The sequence below is a fragment of the Pseudonaja textilis genome, chromosome 7, assembly GCF_049901715.1.
Source record: "Pseudonaja textilis isolate UNSWEBS1 chromosome 7, rPseTex1.2, whole genome shotgun sequence".
NCBI classification, from domain to species: Eukaryota; Metazoa; Chordata; class Lepidosauria; order Squamata; family Elapidae; genus Pseudonaja; species Pseudonaja textilis.
This window is the reverse complement of record NC_141996.1, coordinates 39,655,165-39,678,444: the sequence shown is the minus strand read 5'-3', so window position 1 is coordinate 39,678,444 and position 23,280 is coordinate 39,655,165. Positions and strand designations below refer to the sequence as shown.

Here is a 23,280-nt window from a genome sequence, read left to right as displayed (position 1 = left end):
CAATCAAGAAGAAGAATAGTTAAACTGTGCAATTTAATGATTGTACTGACATTTTGTTATTTTTAGAACATGATCAATGGATTATGATGGAGGAGAGGGGATCCACTCTGTGTGTTCCAGGACAGTCAGTATCTTCTCATGAACTTCACCTAAAAACTTGAGACAATATAGTTGGGAATTGAGATAACTCTGATTTTGTTATTTTTAGTTATTTACAAATATAACTTTATATGTATAGTAATACATTTAGTGTTTATAGGTTTATATGTTTATGCAGACAAATCTGCAAGGCTATATGCAGCCATTTGTTTTTGTGAAATGCTACATCTGTCACATATGTTCATAACAGCTCACAATTGTTGGTTGTACTTATTCTGTTATTCTGCCCCTCCTAGTTGTGACAAAAAGGATTTGAACAAAGTTATTATCATAACTGATGTTGGATGATGTTTTTCTATTATTATTCACTTGGATAGATTGATCATCGATTGATGGAGTAATGTGGGTTTCTTAACTTGACAAAGTAAATTTTTTATGTTATATTAACAGAGATACTAGCAACCTTTTTTACATTTATGCAAATGCATATGTAATATTTGTGATTTGAATAAATAATAAATTCAGAGTTAATTAACATTTAGTAGTTACATTTGATTACATTTATACTGTCATACAGTTACATGTGGCCCTTTGAGGGCAACCATTACGCTGACGTGGCCCTCGGTGAAAATGAGTTTGACACCCCTGCTCTATAGTATCTCTTTTGTCTATCAGTTGGCTATTGACTTGGTCTCATTAGGATTATTTTCCAGTCTCAGCTTCCCTTTTGGATCTCCAAGCCAGCTATCCACTGTCAGTACCTCTCGGTGCTTCTTGCCCCATTTCCACTGATCCCAGATCCCGCTCCTACCTAGTAGTTAGTAGATAATTGAAAAACTATCAGAGAGTAATTAATGAAGGCTGCTGCTGGTGGCCATCTTCCTTCCTTCCTCAATAATAAAGTCTTCCTTCCTCAATAATAAATCAAATAATAAATAAATAATTTTTCTCTAGATTTCCATATGAAAATATCAGATGTTACCACTTGAAATTTCCCAATTGGTAATTCTGACAAATATTGCTACCAGATTTGTATGCAGCATACCTCGTGGAGAAATACCACAAATTTGTATAAGGGCATTAGAAAAGTTACTTTCAGTTTCTTTCCTTATAAGAGCTAGTATGGAATTCGTTGTTTTCATACCTATCATGCATTAAAGCCACGCTGAAACAACTATTTTTCCATCCAAGATTTTTTTTAATATTTCAATATTTTTAATATTTCAATATTTTTTTATTTTTTAGAAAGAATGGTTTTACAAAAGATAATATAGATTTACAGTATAGTAGTATATATTGGCAAAAAACATTACATTGCTTATAAAAAATGTTACAGTATCCTTATTTTCTATGTCTCATGGTCATAAGATGTACAATGGATTCAACTGAATCTTATATTTTATTATTGATTTCTGAGGAGACTAGAATCTATTCTAGATTTTCCTGCACCATTGTGTACAGTCCTGCATTTTGAAGGGCTACAAAAATCATTTTCCAAGTATTTGCTATTTCACTGTGTTTACATATATTGACAATGTTTATAGAAGTGATAATGATAGAATAGTGATGGAGCCTATGAACACTAGCTATGGTTTTTCAGAAGTGCTCCTGTCATAATACTATGATAAAGGAGTATATAGTCTTATATACCACATCAGCTTTTGGGCTCTTCATTAATTCTATTTCATCTAAGTAGAAATAGAAATTGGCAAATTTGGATGGAATAAGTGAGATAAAAGAGTTATTTGTGTGTCCCATCTCTCAAATTAAACTTCTCAATCATTTTACAAAAATGTGTGTTTCAATTTATTCCTTCCGTGATTTTTCTTCTATTAGTTAAATTTAAATCGTAGTTGCTGTTATTCATTACCTAACTTTTACTGATATTAAGCTCATCATAGAACCTGCTTAGTGAGGAAAGAAAAGTGATTTTAGTAGAGAACATTACCAATAGTCTCAGAAGAGATAACACAGTGCAAAGCAATGATATCAATTGTAGCTCTGTTTTATGGATGATAGAAGATACTGTTCACCTCCAGAGAATGACACATATTTTGTGAAAAATCAGTGGGTTTTACATAGTTTTCACTGCTTAACGCATTTACTAAATGCTAAAAAAGGAGAAGGCGTCTATTAAAGCAAAAAGCACAATGCATGAAGTAGAATGAACCCAGATTTCTTCTTTGCTGTATACATTATGCTGGTGCTTTTAATTAAGCATAATGATATAACTATATATCTATAATGAAATCATTTAAAAGGGAACCAGTAACTTGAAACATACTATAAAATATTGAAGGCATAAATATGATTTATTTTATTAAAAGAATGTTGGACTTTTATTAAGCATAAGTAATGAGTCCATTACTATATTCAAATTTCTTAAGATATAGACCTTAAATTAAAACTAAGAAGGTACATTTAGTAAAAAGGTATATTACCACATAGAAAAGTAAATAACATAAACATACATAGTAACTGCCTAATAAAAATTGCCTAATAACTGCCTAATAAAGATTGCCTAATAACTATTGTGATAATCTTTGCAAAAATAATACTTATTTCAGAATATAGATTTCCTATTAAAGTGTAATATTTGGCAGTCCATTATTTTCTTTGGAACATGTTCTCTTCTTTATTTTCTCTCAGCTGCAACTTTGTATGGTTTTGGTCATATAACCAAAATAATATCAATTTTACAGGTTTATTTCAAACAAATCTCAAAAATTAAATAATGTTATTTTGTATTGAAAGCATTTTATGCAAAATATATATGATCTTTGAATATCATATATTATATTTTTTAATACTGTCTAGAAAATTAAGAAAGAAACCAATGAATAATAAGACTGATTCTATAATTTTACTATCAGGTGATTTAAAATATTTATTGCTCTTCTTATTTTCCAGATGTTCTCTGGAGTTGTGGTTCAGAAACATTTCTTTTTATGAAAAGACTGAACTATATTAACACTTCTAGTATGCAGAAATTGTTTTATCATAACACTATATAATTATTTTCAGTTCATTTTTTTAAATAAAATACTGGGTGGAAACCAGATATATGAAGAATAAAAAATACTAATGCTCTGAAATACATACAGAGATGAATTACTGATAGTCTGCAAAAAAATTAAACATGAATGTAAATATATTGGCAAATGAGTTTAGCAAGGCAAGACTACAGCAGGTGCACTCTTCGATATGAAATGCTGTGAAAATTATTTTTAAAATTTAAGTCACAAGCAGTTGCTGCATTAGTATGCTCGGTCTAAAACATTTACTTTCTTAAGTGAGTTGCAGGTGTTAAAAGTATGGCTTTTTTAAAAAAAAGAATGACATGTTTGCAGTTTATTACATAATCCACATAGTCCTTACTGTTTAAACTTCATTTGGATGAAAGAAGCATAATTTTTATTAGATGAAACATCAGACTAGCAAACACATGAGGTGGGGGCAATGTATTTTCCAAAGAAGCAGAAGGCAAAAGAATTAATGGGTGGAACCTGAACAAAGAAGAAGCAACTTAAAACTAAGGAGAAATTTCCCGACAGTGAGAACAATTAACCAGTGGAACTGATTGTCTCCAGAAGTTCTGGATGCTCCAACACTGGAGGTTTTCAAGAAGAGACTGGACAGCCATTTTTCTGAAATGGTTTAGGAACCTCTCCAAGATCCCTTCTAAGTATTATTCTGTTAAAAAAAACATAAGTCCCTTTTTCCAGTGACGTAACTTGAATGGTTGCTAAGTCAGTCACACAGTTGTTAAGTGAATCTGCCTACCTTGAATCTCCTTTGGTAAGAGAGACAGCTGTTCAGTGAGCTTGGACCCATTTTATGAGCTTTCTTACCACAAGTCAGTCAGATGATGGTTAAGTGAAGCTGGCTCCCCCAGTGACTTTGCTTCTCAGTCGCAAAAGGGGGATCAAGTCACATGACCCCAGGACGCTGTAACCATCATAAATGCGAGCCAGTTGCTATGCATCCAACTGTAAATCATGTGACCGTTGGGATACTGCAATGGTCATAAGTGTGAAAAATGATCAACAGTGGCACTGCAACTTTGAACAGTCACTATATGATGCAGTTGATAGATGAGGACTCCCTGTGCTGTTTTCCAATTTGACGGCAATCCTTGACATATGGCCGTCATGGCCAGCCTTGACCAATGTTGTATTTCCTTACCCAAATTTGCGCTGTGGGAGGGTATGGGGAGCAGCAGCCCAACTGCAGGATCAGGTGTGGGATGGGGATGGCGGTGAGGAGCAGAATATTAGTGTATTTAATTATTTTCGTCATATGAAAACAGGGGGACTGTTTTATCTCCCCACCCTCAAAGTTCCCATTTGTCTGCATATCTTTTTTTTTATAATATTTTTTTTTATTTTTTAATAACAAGATAAACATAAACATACATAACAAAATAAACATAAACGTACCACAAAAAACATAAAAAGATCCTTCTTCATGAATTTACATACAGTGCATCGATTGGTTTACCACTTTTTTGTGTGCATCCATTTCCTAGTCACTAGTATAATTATATTACATAATAGCTCATATTATCAATCCATAATTGTATAACCTAATATCATCACTAAAAAAAAATCATTTATAATTTTGTTAATTCATATTTTAACGAGATAACTATAGTTTTCTTAATTTATTTTGCAATAAATCATAAGATCATACCAAATCTACCTTAATAATGTTTTATAAAGATAATATTAAGAAAAAAAAATTTTTTTATGCTAAATCTGAATATTCTATCATTATGTTTTATTATCTAACCATTGATAAAAAAGATCCCAAACTTCATAAAATTGTTTATCTTCTTGTTCTCTGATTTCAAATGTCAATTTACTCATTTCAGCACAGTCCAATATTTTCTTAATAATTTCTTCTTCTGATGGAGTTTTCTCACTCTTCCAGTTCTTAGCAAATACAATCCTAGCCGCTGTTAATATATTTACAATCAAATACTTCAAATTTTTATTATATATATCAGGTAAGATTCCCAATAAAAAATCTCTGGTTTCAAGTCTATATGTGTCTTTATCATTTTTTCCAACCATATGCGAATTTTAGTCCAATATTTTCTAGCGTCCTCACAAGTCCACCACATATGGTAGTATGAGCCAGGTATCTGATGATATTTCCAACATTTTTCAGATTTGTTCTTAAACATTCTTGCAATTCTTGTCGGGGAAAATGCCACCTGTAAAACATCTTATACAAGTTTTCTTTATAAGCTGTTGACATTGTCATTTTATAATTTTGAGACCACAATTTTTCCCAATTCTCCAAATCAATCCCATATCCAAAATTCTTCCCCCAAACAATCATCGTTTCTTTAACTTGTTCCTCCTCTAATAAAATTTCCAACAAATAAGTGTATAATTTTTTAATCACTTTTTCATCAGTACCTGTCAAGATCCTGTCTAGATCAGTCAATTTATCATAAAATCCCTCCGCTTTAGAATCTATAAGATACCTTGAATGTATTTGCGCATATGAAAACCAATTCATCTTTATGCCTTGTTCTTCTAGTTTTTGCATTCTTTTAAGTTCACTCTTTTCATCCAATATTTCCCCATATCTAACTGTTTGTTCCTTCTCATATATTATAGGATAAGAAAAGGCTTCAATAGATGATAACCAGACTGGGATTTTCAAATAACATTTTCTCTTAATTTTCTCCCAATTCAACCATAAAGACTCCCTTATATAATGCCTTCTAAAATAGCCCTGCGATTTGGTTCCCTTATACCACAGAAAAGCATGCCATCCCAGTAATAAATCATGCCCCTCTAGTGTCAACAATCTAGTCTTTCTTAATGTTATCCAATCCTTAACCCACATTAAATTTGCAGCTTGGTAATACAACTCCCAATTCGGAAGGCCAAAACCTCTTCTAATTCTAGCATCTTGCAGTAGTTTTAATTTTATTCTGGCTTTCTTACCTTGCCACATGAACTTCAACACAATTTTATCTTGATATCAAGATATGCAAATTGAGGTTCCTATGGAAGACTTTGAGCTTCATGCAATGAGGGAGGCTTGAGGATCAAAAAGGAAATTCCTTTGTAGCACCTTTTGTTCTTGCCTGAGGTGTTTACATTGCTCTGGCTTTGATTTGCCTCCCCTTTACGCTTAACAACCTGTTTCCTGAATAAACGCTGCATCTAAACAGTTAGAATAGCACTTCAGAAGAACTTAAAACTTAGATTTCCTCCTAATTATCCACACCTACAAAGGATTTTCCTTCTGATCTGTTTCAGAGGGGTACCTCTATGTACTTGATAAGCTGAGTGTAGTTCTTGCCTTACTGTTTGGCTCTGTGACCAGCATGATAGGTGCAGTGCCAGAATTCATACAAGACTTGGAGAAGTAATAAAAGAATCAGTGAACATTTATGATGGTTGCAGTGTCCTGGGGTCATGTGATGGGATCTCCCTTTTGCAATCGTCTGATAAACAAAGTCACTAAGGGAGCCAGCTTGCGTCAAAATTCACTTTAACAATGCTCTTGCTTAGCAACCAAAATTTTGGGCTCAATTGTTGTTGTAAGTTAAGGACTATCTCTGCCTTCCTCTTCATAGCAGCCTTGTCTAGTAAACTCCTTACTTTTGGGGGGAATTTTCCTCTTTGTTAGAGGCACCAAAATAACCCAGATGACATAAGGTCTCCTGTTGGAGCAGGGGGTTGGACTAGATGGGTTGGTAGTCCTTCCTTCCTCTCCTTTTTCTCTTCCCCCTCTCTCCATATCTCATTCACTTTCCCTTCCCTCTTTCTCCCCCCCTCTCTCCCTCTTTCTTTCTTTCTTTCTCATTCTTTCTTTCACCCTTCCCTCCCTTTCTTTCTCCCTTCCCCCCTCTTTCTCTCTGTCTCTTTTCTTTCTTTTCTTTCTTGTCTCTCTTCTGTCTCTCCCCTTCCCTTCTTCCTTCCCTCTTTCTCTCCTTTTCCTTTCCTTTCCTTTCTTTCTTTCTTTCTTTCTTTTTCTTTCTTTCTTTCTTTCTTTCTTTCTTTCTTTCTTTCTTTCTTTCTTTCTTTCTTTCTTTCTTTCTCTTCTCCCTTATCCCTTTCTTTGTTTCTCCCCTCCCTCCCTCTTTCTTTCTTTTGTTTCTTTTTTCTCTCTCTTTTCTTTCTTGTCTCCCTTCTCCCTCCCCCTTCCCTTCCTCTTTCCCTTTCTTTCTTTCTTTCTTTCTTTCTTTCTTTCTTTCTTTCTTTCTTTCTTTCTCCCTTTCCTTTCTCTTTCTTGCTCCCTTCCCTCTCTCCCCCCTTTCTTTCTTTCTTTCTTTCTTTCTTTCTTTCTTTCTTTCTTTCTTTCTTTCTTTCTTTCTTTCTTTCTTTCTTTCTTTCTTTCTTTCTTTCTTTCTTTCTTGTCTCCCTTTTCTCCCTCTATCTTCCCCTTCCCTTCTTCCTTTTGTCTCTCCTTCTAAGGTTAGGATTCCCACCCAAAACAAAAACTCCTTTAGATGAAGCCGGCTTACTTACTGCCCCCCCACCCCTGCTCTTCAATTTCCATTCGTTATCAGGGAGGCACAATCAGGTACAGCCAGGGGAGCTTCCACTCTCTCCCCTTCCTTCTCCTAACAAGCACCTTATGCCATTGAGCTGCAGCACCTCCCCAGCCCTGCAATTGATCTCACCATGGCTTCTGGCTGCCAGCATTGGCGGAGCCACATTGCCTTTTTCAAGCCCACTGTCAGTGAAGCTGGGTGCCTGTGAGGGCTGAATTTTTACATAGCTTTGTCCAGCTGTGGGAGGGGGATGAATGGCTTCGCCTGCAATTACAATAGACTGGGGAGAGAGAGAGGAGCGGGTGGGGCGGTGCCAGCCACAATTTTTATGACCAGTTCACCTGAACTAGCCAGAACTGGCTGAATGCCACCACTGTATCTATGTATAACAACAGGAAAATCTAACAACTGCAGGACCATGGTTTGGAACCAAACCAAACTATGCTCCCAAAAGAATATGGAGTTCTAATGAGATATTTTTCCATATTTCCTGGCAATAAATTAAAATGAGTTAAATAGATGATTATTTTGTCTCCTGTTGTCTCCTTTTAACTACTTGAGTTGATTCCATCAAATAGCCTGTTTGGTCTGCTTTTTTATAGCATTAGGAAAGAGCCTGCAATGTTGATACCTAGAATGACCTAGGTATACTCTCATCTTATATATAGTATGTTTGGAAAACAATTTGGCAGATGTTATATCCCATTTCAGAGGAGAACATTTACTCTCAAGCTTTCATAGCATCCTGCACAGGGTAAACTTTATTCATCTTTTCTGGTGAGATGATTTAACAACAAGCTTCCTAGCTCATTTTTCAGAACATTTAGAATTAATATAAATAAATTCCTATAACATGTCTGTAAATAGTAATTAGCTACATTATTCAAACATGGTGTGCCCCTCAGTGCCATTTTCATGGATTCAGTTGCTGGCTTAGTTTGTTTTCAGGTATGCATTCTTTTGAATACTGTAGGAAATAACTTGATAAATTACATGAATGTACTTATGTAATTTATCAAGATATTTTTTTAATTGCTCTCCAAGTCTTTGAGTCTAAATTTTTAAGAACTCTGACCAGTTATCTAGTTTAATATGGTTGGTGGAAGAAGACATCATAATGTGAGTAAACTGTTCTGTGGGATGCTTATTGTATATTAATGAAAATTATTTTACTAGCTTTTGATCAAAAGTTATAGCCTCACACATTTGCTAGTTTTAAGCAATATGCAATATATGCATATCTAAGATTCTAAATTCAGAGAAAAATGTTTACAGGAAAAGCATGTAAATTGTCTATCTATCTATTATTTGTTATATCTTATTACTTTATTACCTGCAAACTCCAAAATGGCTCAAAGTAATATGTCATAATTACAATATACATGAAATCAAATACAATACAATAATCAGTTCAATTATTAGCTCATCCCAATTCATTAAATTATTAGGAATCTGGTGACCAAATCTTAACTCCCAAGACTTTTCTGAACTGCTCTCTCTCTCTCTCTCTCTCTCTCTCTCTCTCTCTCTCTCTCTCTCTCTCTCTCTATCTATCTATCTATATATATATATATATATATATATATATATATATATATAAATTATTTTTAGGATGTTAGTTTAATCAGTTTACTTATAATCCACAGAAACAGAAAGATCTCTGTGTGAACTTTTAAGGACATTTATGTTGCAATTCTGCAGAATACATCCAATTAAACGTAGTTATTTTTGTTCAATACTTCTCCTCCCACAGCTTTTGAAAGCTTCGGGAGATCTTTCAGATCATATACAAGAAAATCTCCTTTTTCTTCCTTCTCTCTCTTTGTCTCTTCATACAACTACACTTTCTCAGTGTCTATAGATCTAAGCTTTCATACTCAAGAGCCGTATAGGAGAGAGAGCAGAAATATAGTTAACCGTTTTCAGCATTCAAATAAGTATTTGGAAAGCTGATAACAAAGAGATTAAAGATATTACCTTTTTGAAAGTATCTAATTGAATTCACCAATTCATATTATTTCTAAGAACTAAATTTAGTTTTTATAATGTGCACTCACACTTTATTAATAAGCAAGGTTTTTGTATGAAGATTAGAATGCAGGAAACAATATTTTTAAAATGTATAATTGTAGCGTGTGGGTTGTTCTTCCATCTTTCAGGATCATTTGTTCATTTTTCCATTCACTTAGTTGGTTTAAGTCATTTATCATATGATTTTCAAACACTACATCCTACCACAGTTATAACTATTCCAAGTAAATTGATTCAGGATTAGATGCTGGTTGCATTCATTTCATATAGTTTATTATTCACCTGCTACATAGTTTGGTTTTGAACAGAGTTTCCCACTTTAGGCTAAATAAATATAAATAACTACATTGCATCATTGATTTAATTAGAATGCAAATTTACTTATACAGATATTTTATTTTGAGAAATGAAAATTGTGTATATTTGCTGCACTTTTATTAGCTTTATATATCTTTATGTCATGACTAAACTACTGCTAAACCTCAAATTAATTGTATAATTTTAAAACAATGTATGGTTTCTATTATGGTGTAGGAGCCATGTGAGTAACTCTATAACTGCCATTTCGCATGAGTTTACAGAGTAAGATGACAAATATGATCACTTAAAATGAATGATGTTTTAGTGTCCGTCAGCCTGATAGACATAACTGAGAATACTCATTTAGTCCATTCATTTAGTCGAACTATCAACATAAATTTATCCACTCAGAAAGATAAGAATGATTAGATATTTTTCTTCCTTTCCCTGAAGCATAGATATTTTACCTAATGCAAAGCCAATCCTGTTGGGCCTTCTATGGAAAATCCATATAATCTGTGATTGTGTTAAGAAAGAAAAGATAGAAAGATATAAATGTAATGTTGCATGCCTTGCTTCTGCATAGGTTCCATTCTTTTTCCATACTGTATAACAAAAATACAATTTATATAAATTTCTTTACAAATTGTTTATTGAATATGTTTGCATTTGAGGAACAATTTGTTTTAACTCTTTTCACATTCTCAAAAATGTACTGAGCACTATTGGCCTACTGAAAAAGAATATTTTTAGTATATTCTTTTAGATTCTAATCTAAGATTTCACCATTTCCCACTGCCAGACCTTTACAAAATTAAAATGCAAGTGCTATGTTCAAGCATCAAGCCCTTTTCAGGCATGAATAAAATATGCATGAAAGGGCTACTAAGGAATGGATGGAGCAACTATTGCTGAGTGACTGGCATCAGGCATTTTGGTTATAGATTTCTCTAATAAAGCCAGTCATGTGTATAAGAACATAAACTGATGGGCTAATTAAATACTGTTTTTGTAGTTTAGCTGGTAAACAGGTCAAAGCAAGGTCATTGCAAGAAGTGGATTTTACTACAATCATTAGTGTGAAGAACTAATGAAAGCTGTTCTTCCATATAAAAATATGCAGGAGCTGTGAAAGAAGTATCACTAATTTTTAAAAAATGAATATCAAATACAAAATCAAAAGAAAATGTATGTGTGTGTGTGTGTGTGTATATATATATATATTCTGAGGTTCTCACGGGTATTTGTATGTGGATCTTTGGTTATTCGGGTTTTCTCCTGCATAAAATTGGAAGTATCTGCAACGTTTCAATGAAATCTCATTCATCATCTTCAGGCTTGTGTCTTCGGCTCTGTGCTTCTCAGAGAGAAGCTCAGAGAGAAGCTCTGAGAAGCACAGAGCCAAAGACACAAGCCTGAAGATGATGAATGAGACTTCATTGAAATGTTGCCCAGATGCTTCCAATTTTACGCGGGAGAAAACCCGAATAACCAAAGATCGATCAATCTATCTATCTATCTATCTATCTATCTATCTATCTTTATATATAAAACTAGTACTGCATATATGTTAGGTTTGTCGTTTGTAGTTTTAAAATTTCGTATACAACAGGGCTGTCAAACTCGTGGCCCATGAGCCGGATGCATCACATGCTGGCTATGCCCACATCAGGTTTAGTGAAGGGGAAAAAAGTCATGACACATCATGTGACAGCCATGACAATGCAAATTTGACACCCCTGATGTACAATGTACTAAGGAAAGTCCATTGGTTTTGAACCAAACAGCAAAATTTCCATAGGAAGAGAGATGATGCAGGAAATAATTCTAACTGACATAACAAGGCTAGGATTATTCATGTACAATTTTACAAATGTTCCAACTTGTCATTGGGTCAAATTTACTGTTGCATAACTCCCTGCCTTGTGGATGTAAGATATTCTATAAGATCTACTTTAGACCATACTTTTCTCTGTATATTTATTGTCGTATTGTAATGGCAATCCCATATTGCCATGCTGTCCTGTTCATTGCTAAAAATATGTACTATGTACAGATTCATACAACCACCTGAATTCATAATCGTAGCTTGAACAAATTCCAAGGTTACCTCATCCACAAGTGAATGTTGATGTTGCTTTCATAATTTGCACAGTTTGCAATGTTTATACAATTTTAATCTGATTTTATAAATATTATTTTCCAGATATTCCTTCAGTTAAAATAATACCTTCCACATTGTGGCCAGAAGAAGGATTATCTATAACTTTGATTTGTGAATCCAAAGGAAAGCCATTGTAAGTGATTTAACAAGTGATATGTTTTTGTTATTTTCTTTATTCTCCTTTGATTGCAGCTTCTGACTGCAAAGCTGTACTGTTTTTCTTTTGTCCTGGGGTGTAAAATGATCTCTACTACAGAAAATCCTTGAAGCATGTCTTCATTAAATGCCTATGGAAGACTGGTCTTATACTTTGTCATTTATTTTAGTCTTGGGAAAGGATTCCTGCTGTGCATTTTTTTTAAAGAAAGCTATTTCAACCTGAAAGAATCGCAGGCATATTTGCTGTTCATATCATCAGACTGATGATGGGTACATATTCTCACACACATCTGATAAAAAGCTTCTAAAATCAACACTTTTTTTAACTAAAGTGTTGAACCTCTGTTTCTTTCAGTTGTCATTTATATGGTAATTGGAAATTTACTGATGTATGCAAATATCTTTCAACTCTCCCAATTTTAAAATAGCATTAAGGGACTGAAGGTGAATATATTTGAAGTTAACTTGGAATGTTTATTTCTTTACAAACAAATGTTAAATTCATTCTGTATATATTTTAAAATTGATGTATAATTTACTACTAAGTAAATATGAACACTATTATATCCACCTACCATTGTAAGAAATAATTCAAATGATCACGTTCTAGTTTAGTTTTACTTTATTGTCATTGCACCTTCTACAACGAAATCAAACACCATCTTCAGTGTACATCATGACCATGACCATGAAAATAAACACAAACACACATCCTTCACCCTTCACACATTGAACTGGAAACCCCCGACACCACACCAACACTGCACTATACAGCAGAATTCAAAAGAGCTACTGCCCTGGGATAGAAGCTGTTTTTCAGCCTACTTGTCCTTGTTTTTATTATTCTGTACCATCTGCCAGAGGGTAATAGTTCAAAAAAAGGGTGCCCAGGATGAGAGGGATCTTTGAGAATGTTTTGAACTTTCTTAAGGCAGCGGGAGCTATAAAGCTCTTCCAAAGAGGGGAGAGGGCAACCAATGATCTGGGCAATGACATTAACCCTCTGAAGTGCTTTCCTATCTGCCACTGTGCAAATGGCAAACCATACAGAGGTGCAGTATGTTAAAATGCTCTCTGTGGTGCAGCGGTAGAAGGTCACCAGCGGTTTCTCATTCAGTTGTTGTTTTCTGAGAAGCCTCAGGTAGTATAATCTCTGCTGGGCTCTTTTGACCAAGACTGCAATATGGGTACCCCAGGTCAGGTCCTCTTTGACTAAAACAGCAGTTCTAGCTGAAGAAAAGCAATCCCAAAGCCTAATGCTGTCACTACCATGCTTCACGGTGGATATAGTGTACTATTAGTAATGTGTAGTGCTGTTTTTGTCCCAAACATACCTTTTGGAATTGTGTCTGAAAAGTTCATCTTTGGACTCATCATACCATAACACATTTTTTCCAATATTTTTGTCAGACTTGATGCAGTTTTTTACAAAAAGTAACTGGGCTTGGATGTTGTAAGAAAAGGCTTCCATCCTGCAACCCTACCTTACAACCCAGACATATGAAGAATATGGAAGATTGCCATCCCATGTAGTACACATCTAGTACTTGCCAGAAATTCCTGAAGCTCCTTTAATATTGCTATAGGCATCTTGGCAGTCTTCCGAACCAGTTCTCTTTTTGTATTTTCATCAATTTTAAAGGAACATCCAGTTCTTGGCAATGTCACTGTTGTGCCCTTTTGTCTCCATGTGTTGATGACTATCTTCACTGTATTCCATGGTTTATCCAATGCCTTGGAAATTGTTTTGTACCCTTCTCCTGAATAATACTTTCCAACAATGAAATCCCTTTGATGCTTTGTAAGTTCTTTGCAGATTATGGCTTTTGGTGTAACTGACTAAATGTCAGAAAAATCTTACTATAATAGATGAGCTTTACATGGTTTTGATCAATCAGTTTAATTGATGGCAGATGTATACTGATATGATCTACAATCAGTTTGAATGTAATTGGTTAATTCTGCACACAGTCACAATATAATAACTATAATTTTAAAAGTCCTCAAAACTAGTCAACTCAACTGCACACCTAATTCCTGTGGGGGGAGTGGAATCTTTTAATTGTAATTTTGAGATGTAATTATCACAGTGACCTTTTAAGGCAAACTACATAGAAATCATTTTTTAATTGTGAAGTAATAAGAAAAAAGGCAATTAATTATAAAACTTGCCTTCAAAAAAACTGGAGATAAGAGATTTTCTGTGGTTCTGATTTAGCATCTGGGAAAAGAAAAGAAATTGAGATGGATACTGGAAAGATGGTAAGATAAAGATTTATTGACCTTGACCTATGCTGTTGCAAAACACTGGAAAGGACCTCCTTGACATCACAGTCATGGGCATGTACAGAGGTTTCATTAAAATGACAGAAGTATGGCTTAGAGAAAGGCAGAGTTAATCTAGCAAAGGAATGGAGAAGCAATAAGCAGATAATAGGCAGTAAATATCTCAGTCCTGATCAAAATAATCAAGTCTTGATTCTGTATTATAGGTGGGGCAGAGAAAAGCTCTACAAGCTTCCACCCTATGACAATAAAATCAGTTGCAGGGGTTCCTCCAATATATTTTTCTTGGTTTGGCCTACCTTGAAAGGTCTCACATGTTGTAAGATCACAATACAAGTTTTACCATCTAGTATTTGCATATAATATTGCAATGGAAGTGCAAAGGAGATGGGGTTCATGTTGTTTCCCTTCCCCCTTGCCTCCACAACCACGATCTGAATAAATCCATAAAGAAAAGAAAGTTTCTAACATTTCCAACTAGATTTGGAATTTTAAAAGGTGTATTTGAAATCTGATATTTTTGAATTGCAAGGTTACTTATATTTAGCAGTAACTCTTTTGAAATATACTATTCTAGAATTTGTAATGCTCTACAAGCTAATGAGATCAGGTGCATATGCAATCTAGCAATTATAAAAAAACATTGAAAGACAAACCATTTCTAACAGGAAATGTGTTTATACCTTACATTAAAATCTCACAGACCTTATTGGAACAGTAGTAGAGAAATAACCTAAATGCCATTACCATGTGTGATTACATAGAGAAATTATTGATACCTGTAAACATTTTAAAAATTCAACAGGAAGGACAATTTAAAAATCAATAAAATATGATTCCCAGCTTTATGCTATACTGGTCTTAACTGATCAAAAAGTGTACTCCGCAGCTTCATCAGCCCGAACACCTCACAGATATCTGGCTCAAAGACAAGCCATGAAGCCCTTCAAAATAAACCAATTAGAAGTCTACCCATGCAGAAATCCAATCAGCAATCTAGTTTAGGGATAATCAGGAACTGGTTCTGTTGGAATTTTATCAAAAAGGACTAATCAGAAATTTGCCCAGCTTTCTTGGATTCCATGATATACCAATGAGAGAAACCAGTTTGCCAGATTCAAAAACAACATAGTTCTGTTAGCTTGTCTCCAGTTCCTATAAGCTACCAAATAACTCACTCTGCCTCTGAGGTCAACTGCTGGAAGAACATCAAGATGCTGGGAAAACTAGATAACAGATATTTATCTGATAGCTCCCAACTTTGGAAATCATCTTGAATTCCAGGGTTAAAAAAATGCAAACTTAGAGCCAGTCAGACTATGTTAATCTTAAAAGCTGTTTATCTTGGATGTCATTTTTAAAAATGGACAAAATATATATTCTAGCCCCTTTCATTTTTTTCAGAATTCTTCAAATATCCAGTTTGAGCTTCTCACATATCACAGTAATTCAACATTGGAGAACTATCGTAAATATCTGCATAGAAATTATGAGTTTGAAAATTCTAAAAGTATCACTATCTTTAAAAAAAAGATCCAGGCAAAATAAAGTGATTTTCAAATGAACTTTCAAATTAAAACAAAAAATAATAACCTCTACATATAACGCTAAATTTAGGTTGATTACACAGTACATCTTTTAAAAGAGATTCAAAAGTTCAGTCTTCCTAATGACCAACTAATGTCATACAGTGTTGCCTAGTGATTTAATTAAGGAACAGAAGGAGATTAAACATTAATGACTTCAAGAGTTCCTATGCCAACATATAGATTTCTTAACTATCACAATAGTGAGTGTTGGCAGGAAGTTCAAATGCATTCCCCAACTTTTAGATCTTTCCTGCCAATATATCAGATTTATAAGCAAAGGAGATTCTGGAGATAACAAGATAGATAAAATCACTAAATAAAAAAGGTTAAAATTTGGCATATAAAAAGCATTACAGTACAGAAATATATTTTCTTCATACTAACTGTTAACAGGGCAGATGCTAATTGTCTCTTCATATAAAGACAGATCCATAGTAGGAGTCCATATAGATTTTTCATTATTTCATTTAAATTTTAAACCAGGTATAATAATAAAATATTTCCCAATCTAAAGATTAATATGAGAAAAAAATAAATAAATGAGAAAAATATTTTGGAATCAAGAACTCAAGTCAGATCATTCATGTTAGAAGGCAATATTACAAGAAAGAGAATAAATCAGTTTATTTTTGATGTGGTTAACAAATTATTTTAATATAAATATTAAGGACAAACATCAGACATAAGGCAAAATATAAAATACATACATTTTATATTTATTACATTGAGTAAGTTATATTGTCTATGGTGACATTCAATGCAATAAGCTAATTTCTGTTTCATAAGAAATGAAGAATTGAGAAATATAACCAAAGGTAACTTTAGGCATTCAGTTTTTAGGAAAACATATAAATACACTAATTTGGAACATATTTATAAAACCAATTTTTCATGCCTAGAGCTTAATCTTATAATACAAAATGCTTTTTAAAAAACAATAGTTATAGGAAGAGATTTTGGAACTATTGCCAAAGATTATGGTTTATAAATCTTTTTTATTCTTTAGCCTGCTTTTTTTCAAGCAACTGTGTACAAGTATTACTATTACTATTATTATTGTTATTATTATTACAGTTATGATTATGGAATCTGCTATTTGTTAAACATACAGATTACTACAGGTTATTCAGTAAACTTCACTAGAAAGTGAAGAACTGATAATGGGAGCTAACTCTTTTCCAAGCCAGCCTTTTCCCAATCTGATATTTTCCAAGCTTATTGAACTTAGTTCAAACTGGCAGGCAATTGAACATTCAATACATATACAATATCAGGGTGTATTGTATTGTTTTCATTTCTTTTTTATTCATTTATTTCACCCTATTGTCTAGGCTACAGAAAAGTAAGTAATCAACAAAATAGAAGACATATTTTTAAAAAAGAAGAAAGAAACTGTACAGATTTTCTTGGATGTGAAAAATTCCTTTAACTATTTGCAGCAGCACTTCATGCTGTAGTACCAACTGAAATGAACCTCAAAAAGGAATTTCTAGCTTGGGTTAAAAGTATATATCTATGGCACAAAGCAAAGGTCATAGCTAATGGCATCATAATTTCTCTGAATATTTTCAAATCAGTAAGGAACAAAGAAACATATCTATTCTCTCCTTTACTACTTATCGTTGTGCTGGAAATACTGGCAGAAAAAAATCCAAGATGATAAATTTATGGACAGAAATATAAGTTTAAATACTATGTTGGTAATGTAGTATTAACTATAATAGAATCACAAAGTAAAACAGTTACTGTAAATAATTCATAGTTATGGACAATATTCTGCATATAAAATCAAATGTTCAGAAAACAAAAATCTTTATATTTCTAATTAATGAAGGTTTTTTTGTTTTTTGGAGGGGGTAAGAAGAATCAGGCTTATCAGTTCACTCAGTGGAATATCTTGGTTTGCACCTGATAATCAACAAACATATCAAAATAATTATGTTAATTTATGACAAGAGATTAAGAGAAACCTTTAAATGTTAAAGAATATAAGATTAATTTTGTGAAGAAAAATTGCAATTATGAAAATGAGTTGTACAAATCCAAATTAACTATTTATTTTACATGACACCAATTCAAATTTCAGAGAGAATCTTACAAGAACAGCAAGAACCTAGTGCCACATTCAAATGGAACAGAAAATAATTTAGAGTCAAATAAAAAAAAAAAAGATCCTACAAAATTCCAAACCAAAAGGCAGCCTTGCCCTTTCATACTTGAAATTGTACCATAAAGCAAGTTGCCCACCATGAATAACAGAAGAATAAAAATCTTCAAATAGCAGAATGGCAATTTTGGAAGGACTTGACTTAGCCAATGGATTTCATAGTAATACAAATCAGGATAAGAACTTAAAAGGAGATATTATTAGACAAAATGTGATAATAGAATAACATTGCACAAACATAATAGTGTCTCTGACAGGTTCAGTTCTAGCTTCTTGATATAAGAAGTAGTTATAGCAAGAAAAATGTAATTACATATGCAAATATAGTTTAATCAGATTCTATGAATAGGCTAAAAACACAGCAAGACTATTTAGTGAAGGCTTCAATATACCATAGGTGACATATTTACAAATCATTGGAAAGATAAAATCATATCTCAAGAAGAAAGGGGAATATTAATAAATAAAATAAAACAAACACCACCTATACATTTTAAATTTAAAAATGTTATAAAATGTTTTACAGACAGTATATATCTCCATTGGTATGATAATACCCAAGATATAGAAATTATACATCAACATATATTGTAAATGTCATGAAACAGAACAAACATTTGATCATATGAAGTGAACATGCAACAGATTCCCCCCCCCCCAACATTCTGAAAATATATACATAGTATAATGCAAAAAATCCTGGAATTTAAAGTTGAAAGGAAACCACAACTTTTCCTACTAGGTGTAATCTCATAAAAATTAGAAGAAACAAAATAATTTAATAAATAGGAGCTGAGAATTCAAAATGATCTGCAGTTTGACTATCAATCTTGAGTAGGGATCCAGATTTTGGAAGCCCAAACTAATTTGGAAGCCTCAACAATGTTGATATTGATGTACATGTTAAATGGGGAGGAGAACTCTCATCACACAAATAAGTATCAAGTACCTCTAGCCCCAACAGCGTTAAATGGAACTGGTCTTTGAGAAAAGAGAAAAACTTCTATATTACAGTGCCTCCAATTGTCAGATATCATTATTGGCCTACAAAGATAACATAGTTGAGGGCTTCAAAAGTCACCAGGAGATCAAGGTCTAAAATGATGGATACATCACCTCCTTCCCAGCTTCACTTCAAAGGTCTTCAGCAAGTGAAACAATGCTTCTCTCTACTAAGCACTGGCCTAAGTAAAAAAAAAAAAAATCAGCTTCCTGCACATTTCTCTGCAACTATAGTCTGACTTCCTTCTCAACAGACTTCCTGAATAAATGCAAATTTGAGATGGGTTGATAATTATAAAAATGCTTTGGATCCAGTTTCTGGAGGGCAATGGGGATGCACCACCATCTTCAGTGCTAAAACAACTATCCTTTCTCTTAAAGAGCCAGGATCATTGCATAAACCCAGCAACTGGTCACCTCCTAGACCTAGGCAACCTGAACAACTGTTAGTTGTACATAATGTCATGTAAACAAATGTATAATCTCTACAAATACAAATAATTCCTGACCAGCACTTTCTGTTTTTAAACTGTCTCACATATATGACAGGGATGTGCTGATTTAATAATTTATTGTAACACTTAAAATGTTGCTATTACTAGGTTTTTATTTCAAGGCCAGCATCTTACCACTATGCCAAAGTATCTCTCATGTTAAAATGGTTTGGATTTTAAATGCTTGACAAGGAAAGGCAGATGTGTTTTCCTACTATCCAGATTGTTGTGACCATGTACACATTGTTTTTTTCAAGGAAACTATTCCTAAGTGCTTTGTTATTTGTCATTTGCTTTATTGAAACTCTGGTTTTGTTTCAACAACAATTAATACTCAAGACAATAAAGTAAGACTCAGGTAACCATGACAACTAGGGGAAAATAAACTGGTAGTGATAACAATCCTATTCATGTTTACTTAAAAGGAGGCGATGTGAGTGGGTGTGGATTTACTGTAAGATCAAAAATAAGAAGGATTAAGCATGTGTGCTTGCTTTCAGAATGCCTTCTTATTTCCTGAAGAGGAGAAATATGGGACAACCGTCTATATGAGGGGCTGAGTGGACTTCATCTATTGTTCTTGGCTGCAATTCAATCCTGATAAGAGATATAGATGGAAATAATGAGAAAATGAACAAATCATTTAAGAACTAGATCTTCTACTTACATAGTATCTTCAAACTATGACTAATATAGGCTTTACCACATTCACACCAAAACATCTCCCTTCCCTTTTCCATCTACTTTCCAGACTTGTATAATATAGATGAGGATTTAAAACATGGGCTTAAAAAAAGCTTAATAATTTATGACTACCACATTAAAATATTCCCATACTGTAGCGTGTAAGGAATTCATACACCCTGCTGACCAAAATTAATGTATGAGTTATTTTAACTTTGGACAAAGTTCCTAGCTTGTCTTGCCCTGATTTTTTGACTACTGACTAATTTCCAGATTTCCTGGCATATGATCATACTTCCTATGCAGCATACCACTGATTTATCTTTTTGATCTGACACTCAAGTCAACTTGATCTCATTCATGATTCATTTGATATACTGGGCTGTTTGCCTGGATTTTGCTATTTTTGGATTGTTAGCATTTATCTTCAGAAAATTAAGAAGATTGTTTAAAAAAATACCTTTTAATATTGATAAATGAATCGGTCTTATGTTGGAAGATAAGAAGCTTCAAATACAAAATGCAGGAAGAATGTAGATAAATTCAATTTGGGAATATTGCTTTATGTGGCTGTTTATATGAGGTGATTTGCCACTTTGGCATAACTTGTCTTCACTGCATGGCAGTCCCTTTTCCCACATTGAATTTGCACTAGCTGGTCAGCTTTTTAATTATACTCACATTTAAAAGCAATTTGCAATATAATCAGGAGGAATAAAGGAACAGTTATAGTTTTAAATTTAGGTTAGTATTTCCTTTGCAGCATGCTCGTTCCCTAAAGGACATGTGTAACAATCAAGGCCTGCCTGCCTTTTATATTTATTAGCAGTTTAGTAAATAAAAATTCTGTATGATTCTAAAGTTTCTCTTCTTATAATATGTAAATAATGTTTAGTAAAGTTATTACATATATATGTTCCAAAAACATGCAAATGTAAGCTGCATCATGGTAATGAAACATTCAAGTGAGTGCATCAAATGGTGGTTACAAATTACTGAAATTAATTGAGAGCTGCATTGTTAATGCTAATGAAATTGGGGATATTAAAGTGCTCCATTTTTTTCAATTATTCTGCTTCTGCTGATGAAGAATATCATAATGTAGTTGAGTATCAGAAAAGAAAACTTTTTTTTCTTGAATTTTACCTCATCATTGTTCTCATTCTTCTTCTATCTAAGCTCTGTATGATTTTGTAAGGTAAAACTGCACTATAAAATTGCAGAGACCTCAACTGCTATTTGTAGTCATGTCACAATATCATATATTGTATCAGTGCCACCTTTTTTTAAGGAGTAAGAAAACATGTATAATACTTTAAAATAATGCAGGACATCTCTTGTAGTTTTAAAATAGTTTGCCTTTCCATTATTCGGTATTCACAACATATGTTATATTTGATAAATTAATCTATATATTTCTTTTTAGAATTCATTGAAATGTGCAAAGGGGCCATTAAGATGAGAAATTATGAGTGAACTGAAGATGAGAAAATATGTGTCTTACAAAGTTGGTTTTAAATCATTGGAGATTTTTGTCTGCTAAATTTAGTACCTATTCTTCTATACTTTAAAAGAAATAAGTTAAGTCAGCATTTTAACAGAAATGCACAGTTTGAACATAAATGTTTTCTGCTAAATTACATGTGCAAAATTGGCTTCAAAGCTCATCTGTTTGCTAGATAAGAGTTTCCCTTGAGCTTCTAGCTTTGGATTTGGAGGTTAGCCAGAGGACAGAATAATCAGATTCAGCACAGGTAAAATAATAAATGAAGTATTGAAACACTTATTTTAACCAGAAAATGCTTATTTGCACTTTGAAACACTGTTATATTTGAAATGAATTTATTTCTTTCTCCTCAGAATTTTGCACGCTGTTTTAAAATATTTTTTGTATAAGAGAAAAAATCATTTTCAAGAAATCTTGAATACTGTTAATTTTCTAATTAATAAGTAATTAATTAATAATTATTTCCCAAATTATTCATGTATGGATATGTATGTGTGTGCACGTACACACACAATTAGAAATTTCTACAGCATATTTGCATATAACATGATTAGTTTAAGGATATAGATACATATAAAACCAATTACTTAACTTCTAAACTTTTTTGTTATACATCATATCAGGTGCTGCAAGGCATCTCAGTTTTAGAAGAATTGTTATGTACTTAAAATTTCTAGTGTTTTCATATGCCAAAAACGTCAGGGATAATTGTTAGTTGTACTATGGCAGTGTGGAAGTTAGTTATTTGAATATCAATTTAATGTTGATGTTACAACAATACTTCAGCAAGTTGTTTGACAGACAGTGGAATGTACCAAGGATCTGACACCATCTATATAATCAAAGAAAAGGTTTGATATTTTTCCAAATAGAGAATAATGAGGCTTTCAAGACTGATGTCAGCATTTTTAGTAGATCAGATCAAGAAACAGACACCAGAAGCAGTACTGGAAATCTAGTTTGTTTTTATAAGGTATAATACAGAATCTTGGTAGCCTCACAAAGTTTTTCACTATCTTTAAACCAAAGTGAGGAATGGAGAAAGGAGAGCCAATTTTGTTCCTCATCCTTTCCTGTCTTTCTGGACTAAGCTGATTAAGTTTTCATAACAGCATATTTTCTTCAAGACCATCTCTATATTACACTCTATTCTCTAGTTATGTTGTGTCTAGCAGTATTTTGTCTGTGTTTACTTAGAAATTGAGTGCAGTACGAGGTAAATCAGTATAGGAATACTGCCTATACATGAGAGATGGGCAGCTTTTGGTGGTTGAAC

At 33.1% G+C, this 23,280-nt stretch overlaps 1 protein-coding gene across 5 annotated transcripts in view; it reads left to right on the top strand.

The window, feature by feature from the left end:
• Window positions 1-23,280, top strand: part of CADM2 (cell adhesion molecule 2) — a 393,141-nt gene that overhangs the window by 320,706 nt on the left and 49,155 nt on the right. For all 5 annotated transcript variants that reach the window (XR_015744336.1, XM_026700674.2, XM_087937496.1 and 2 more), the window contains one exon: window positions 12,159-12,249. Coding sequence is in view for 4 of the 5 variants with exons in the window: in XM_026700674.2 (XP_026556459.1) it covers window positions 12,159-12,249 (91 nt within the window). In the remaining variant the exon portion in view is untranslated. The remainder of the gene's footprint in view (window positions 1-12,158; window positions 12,250-23,280) is intronic.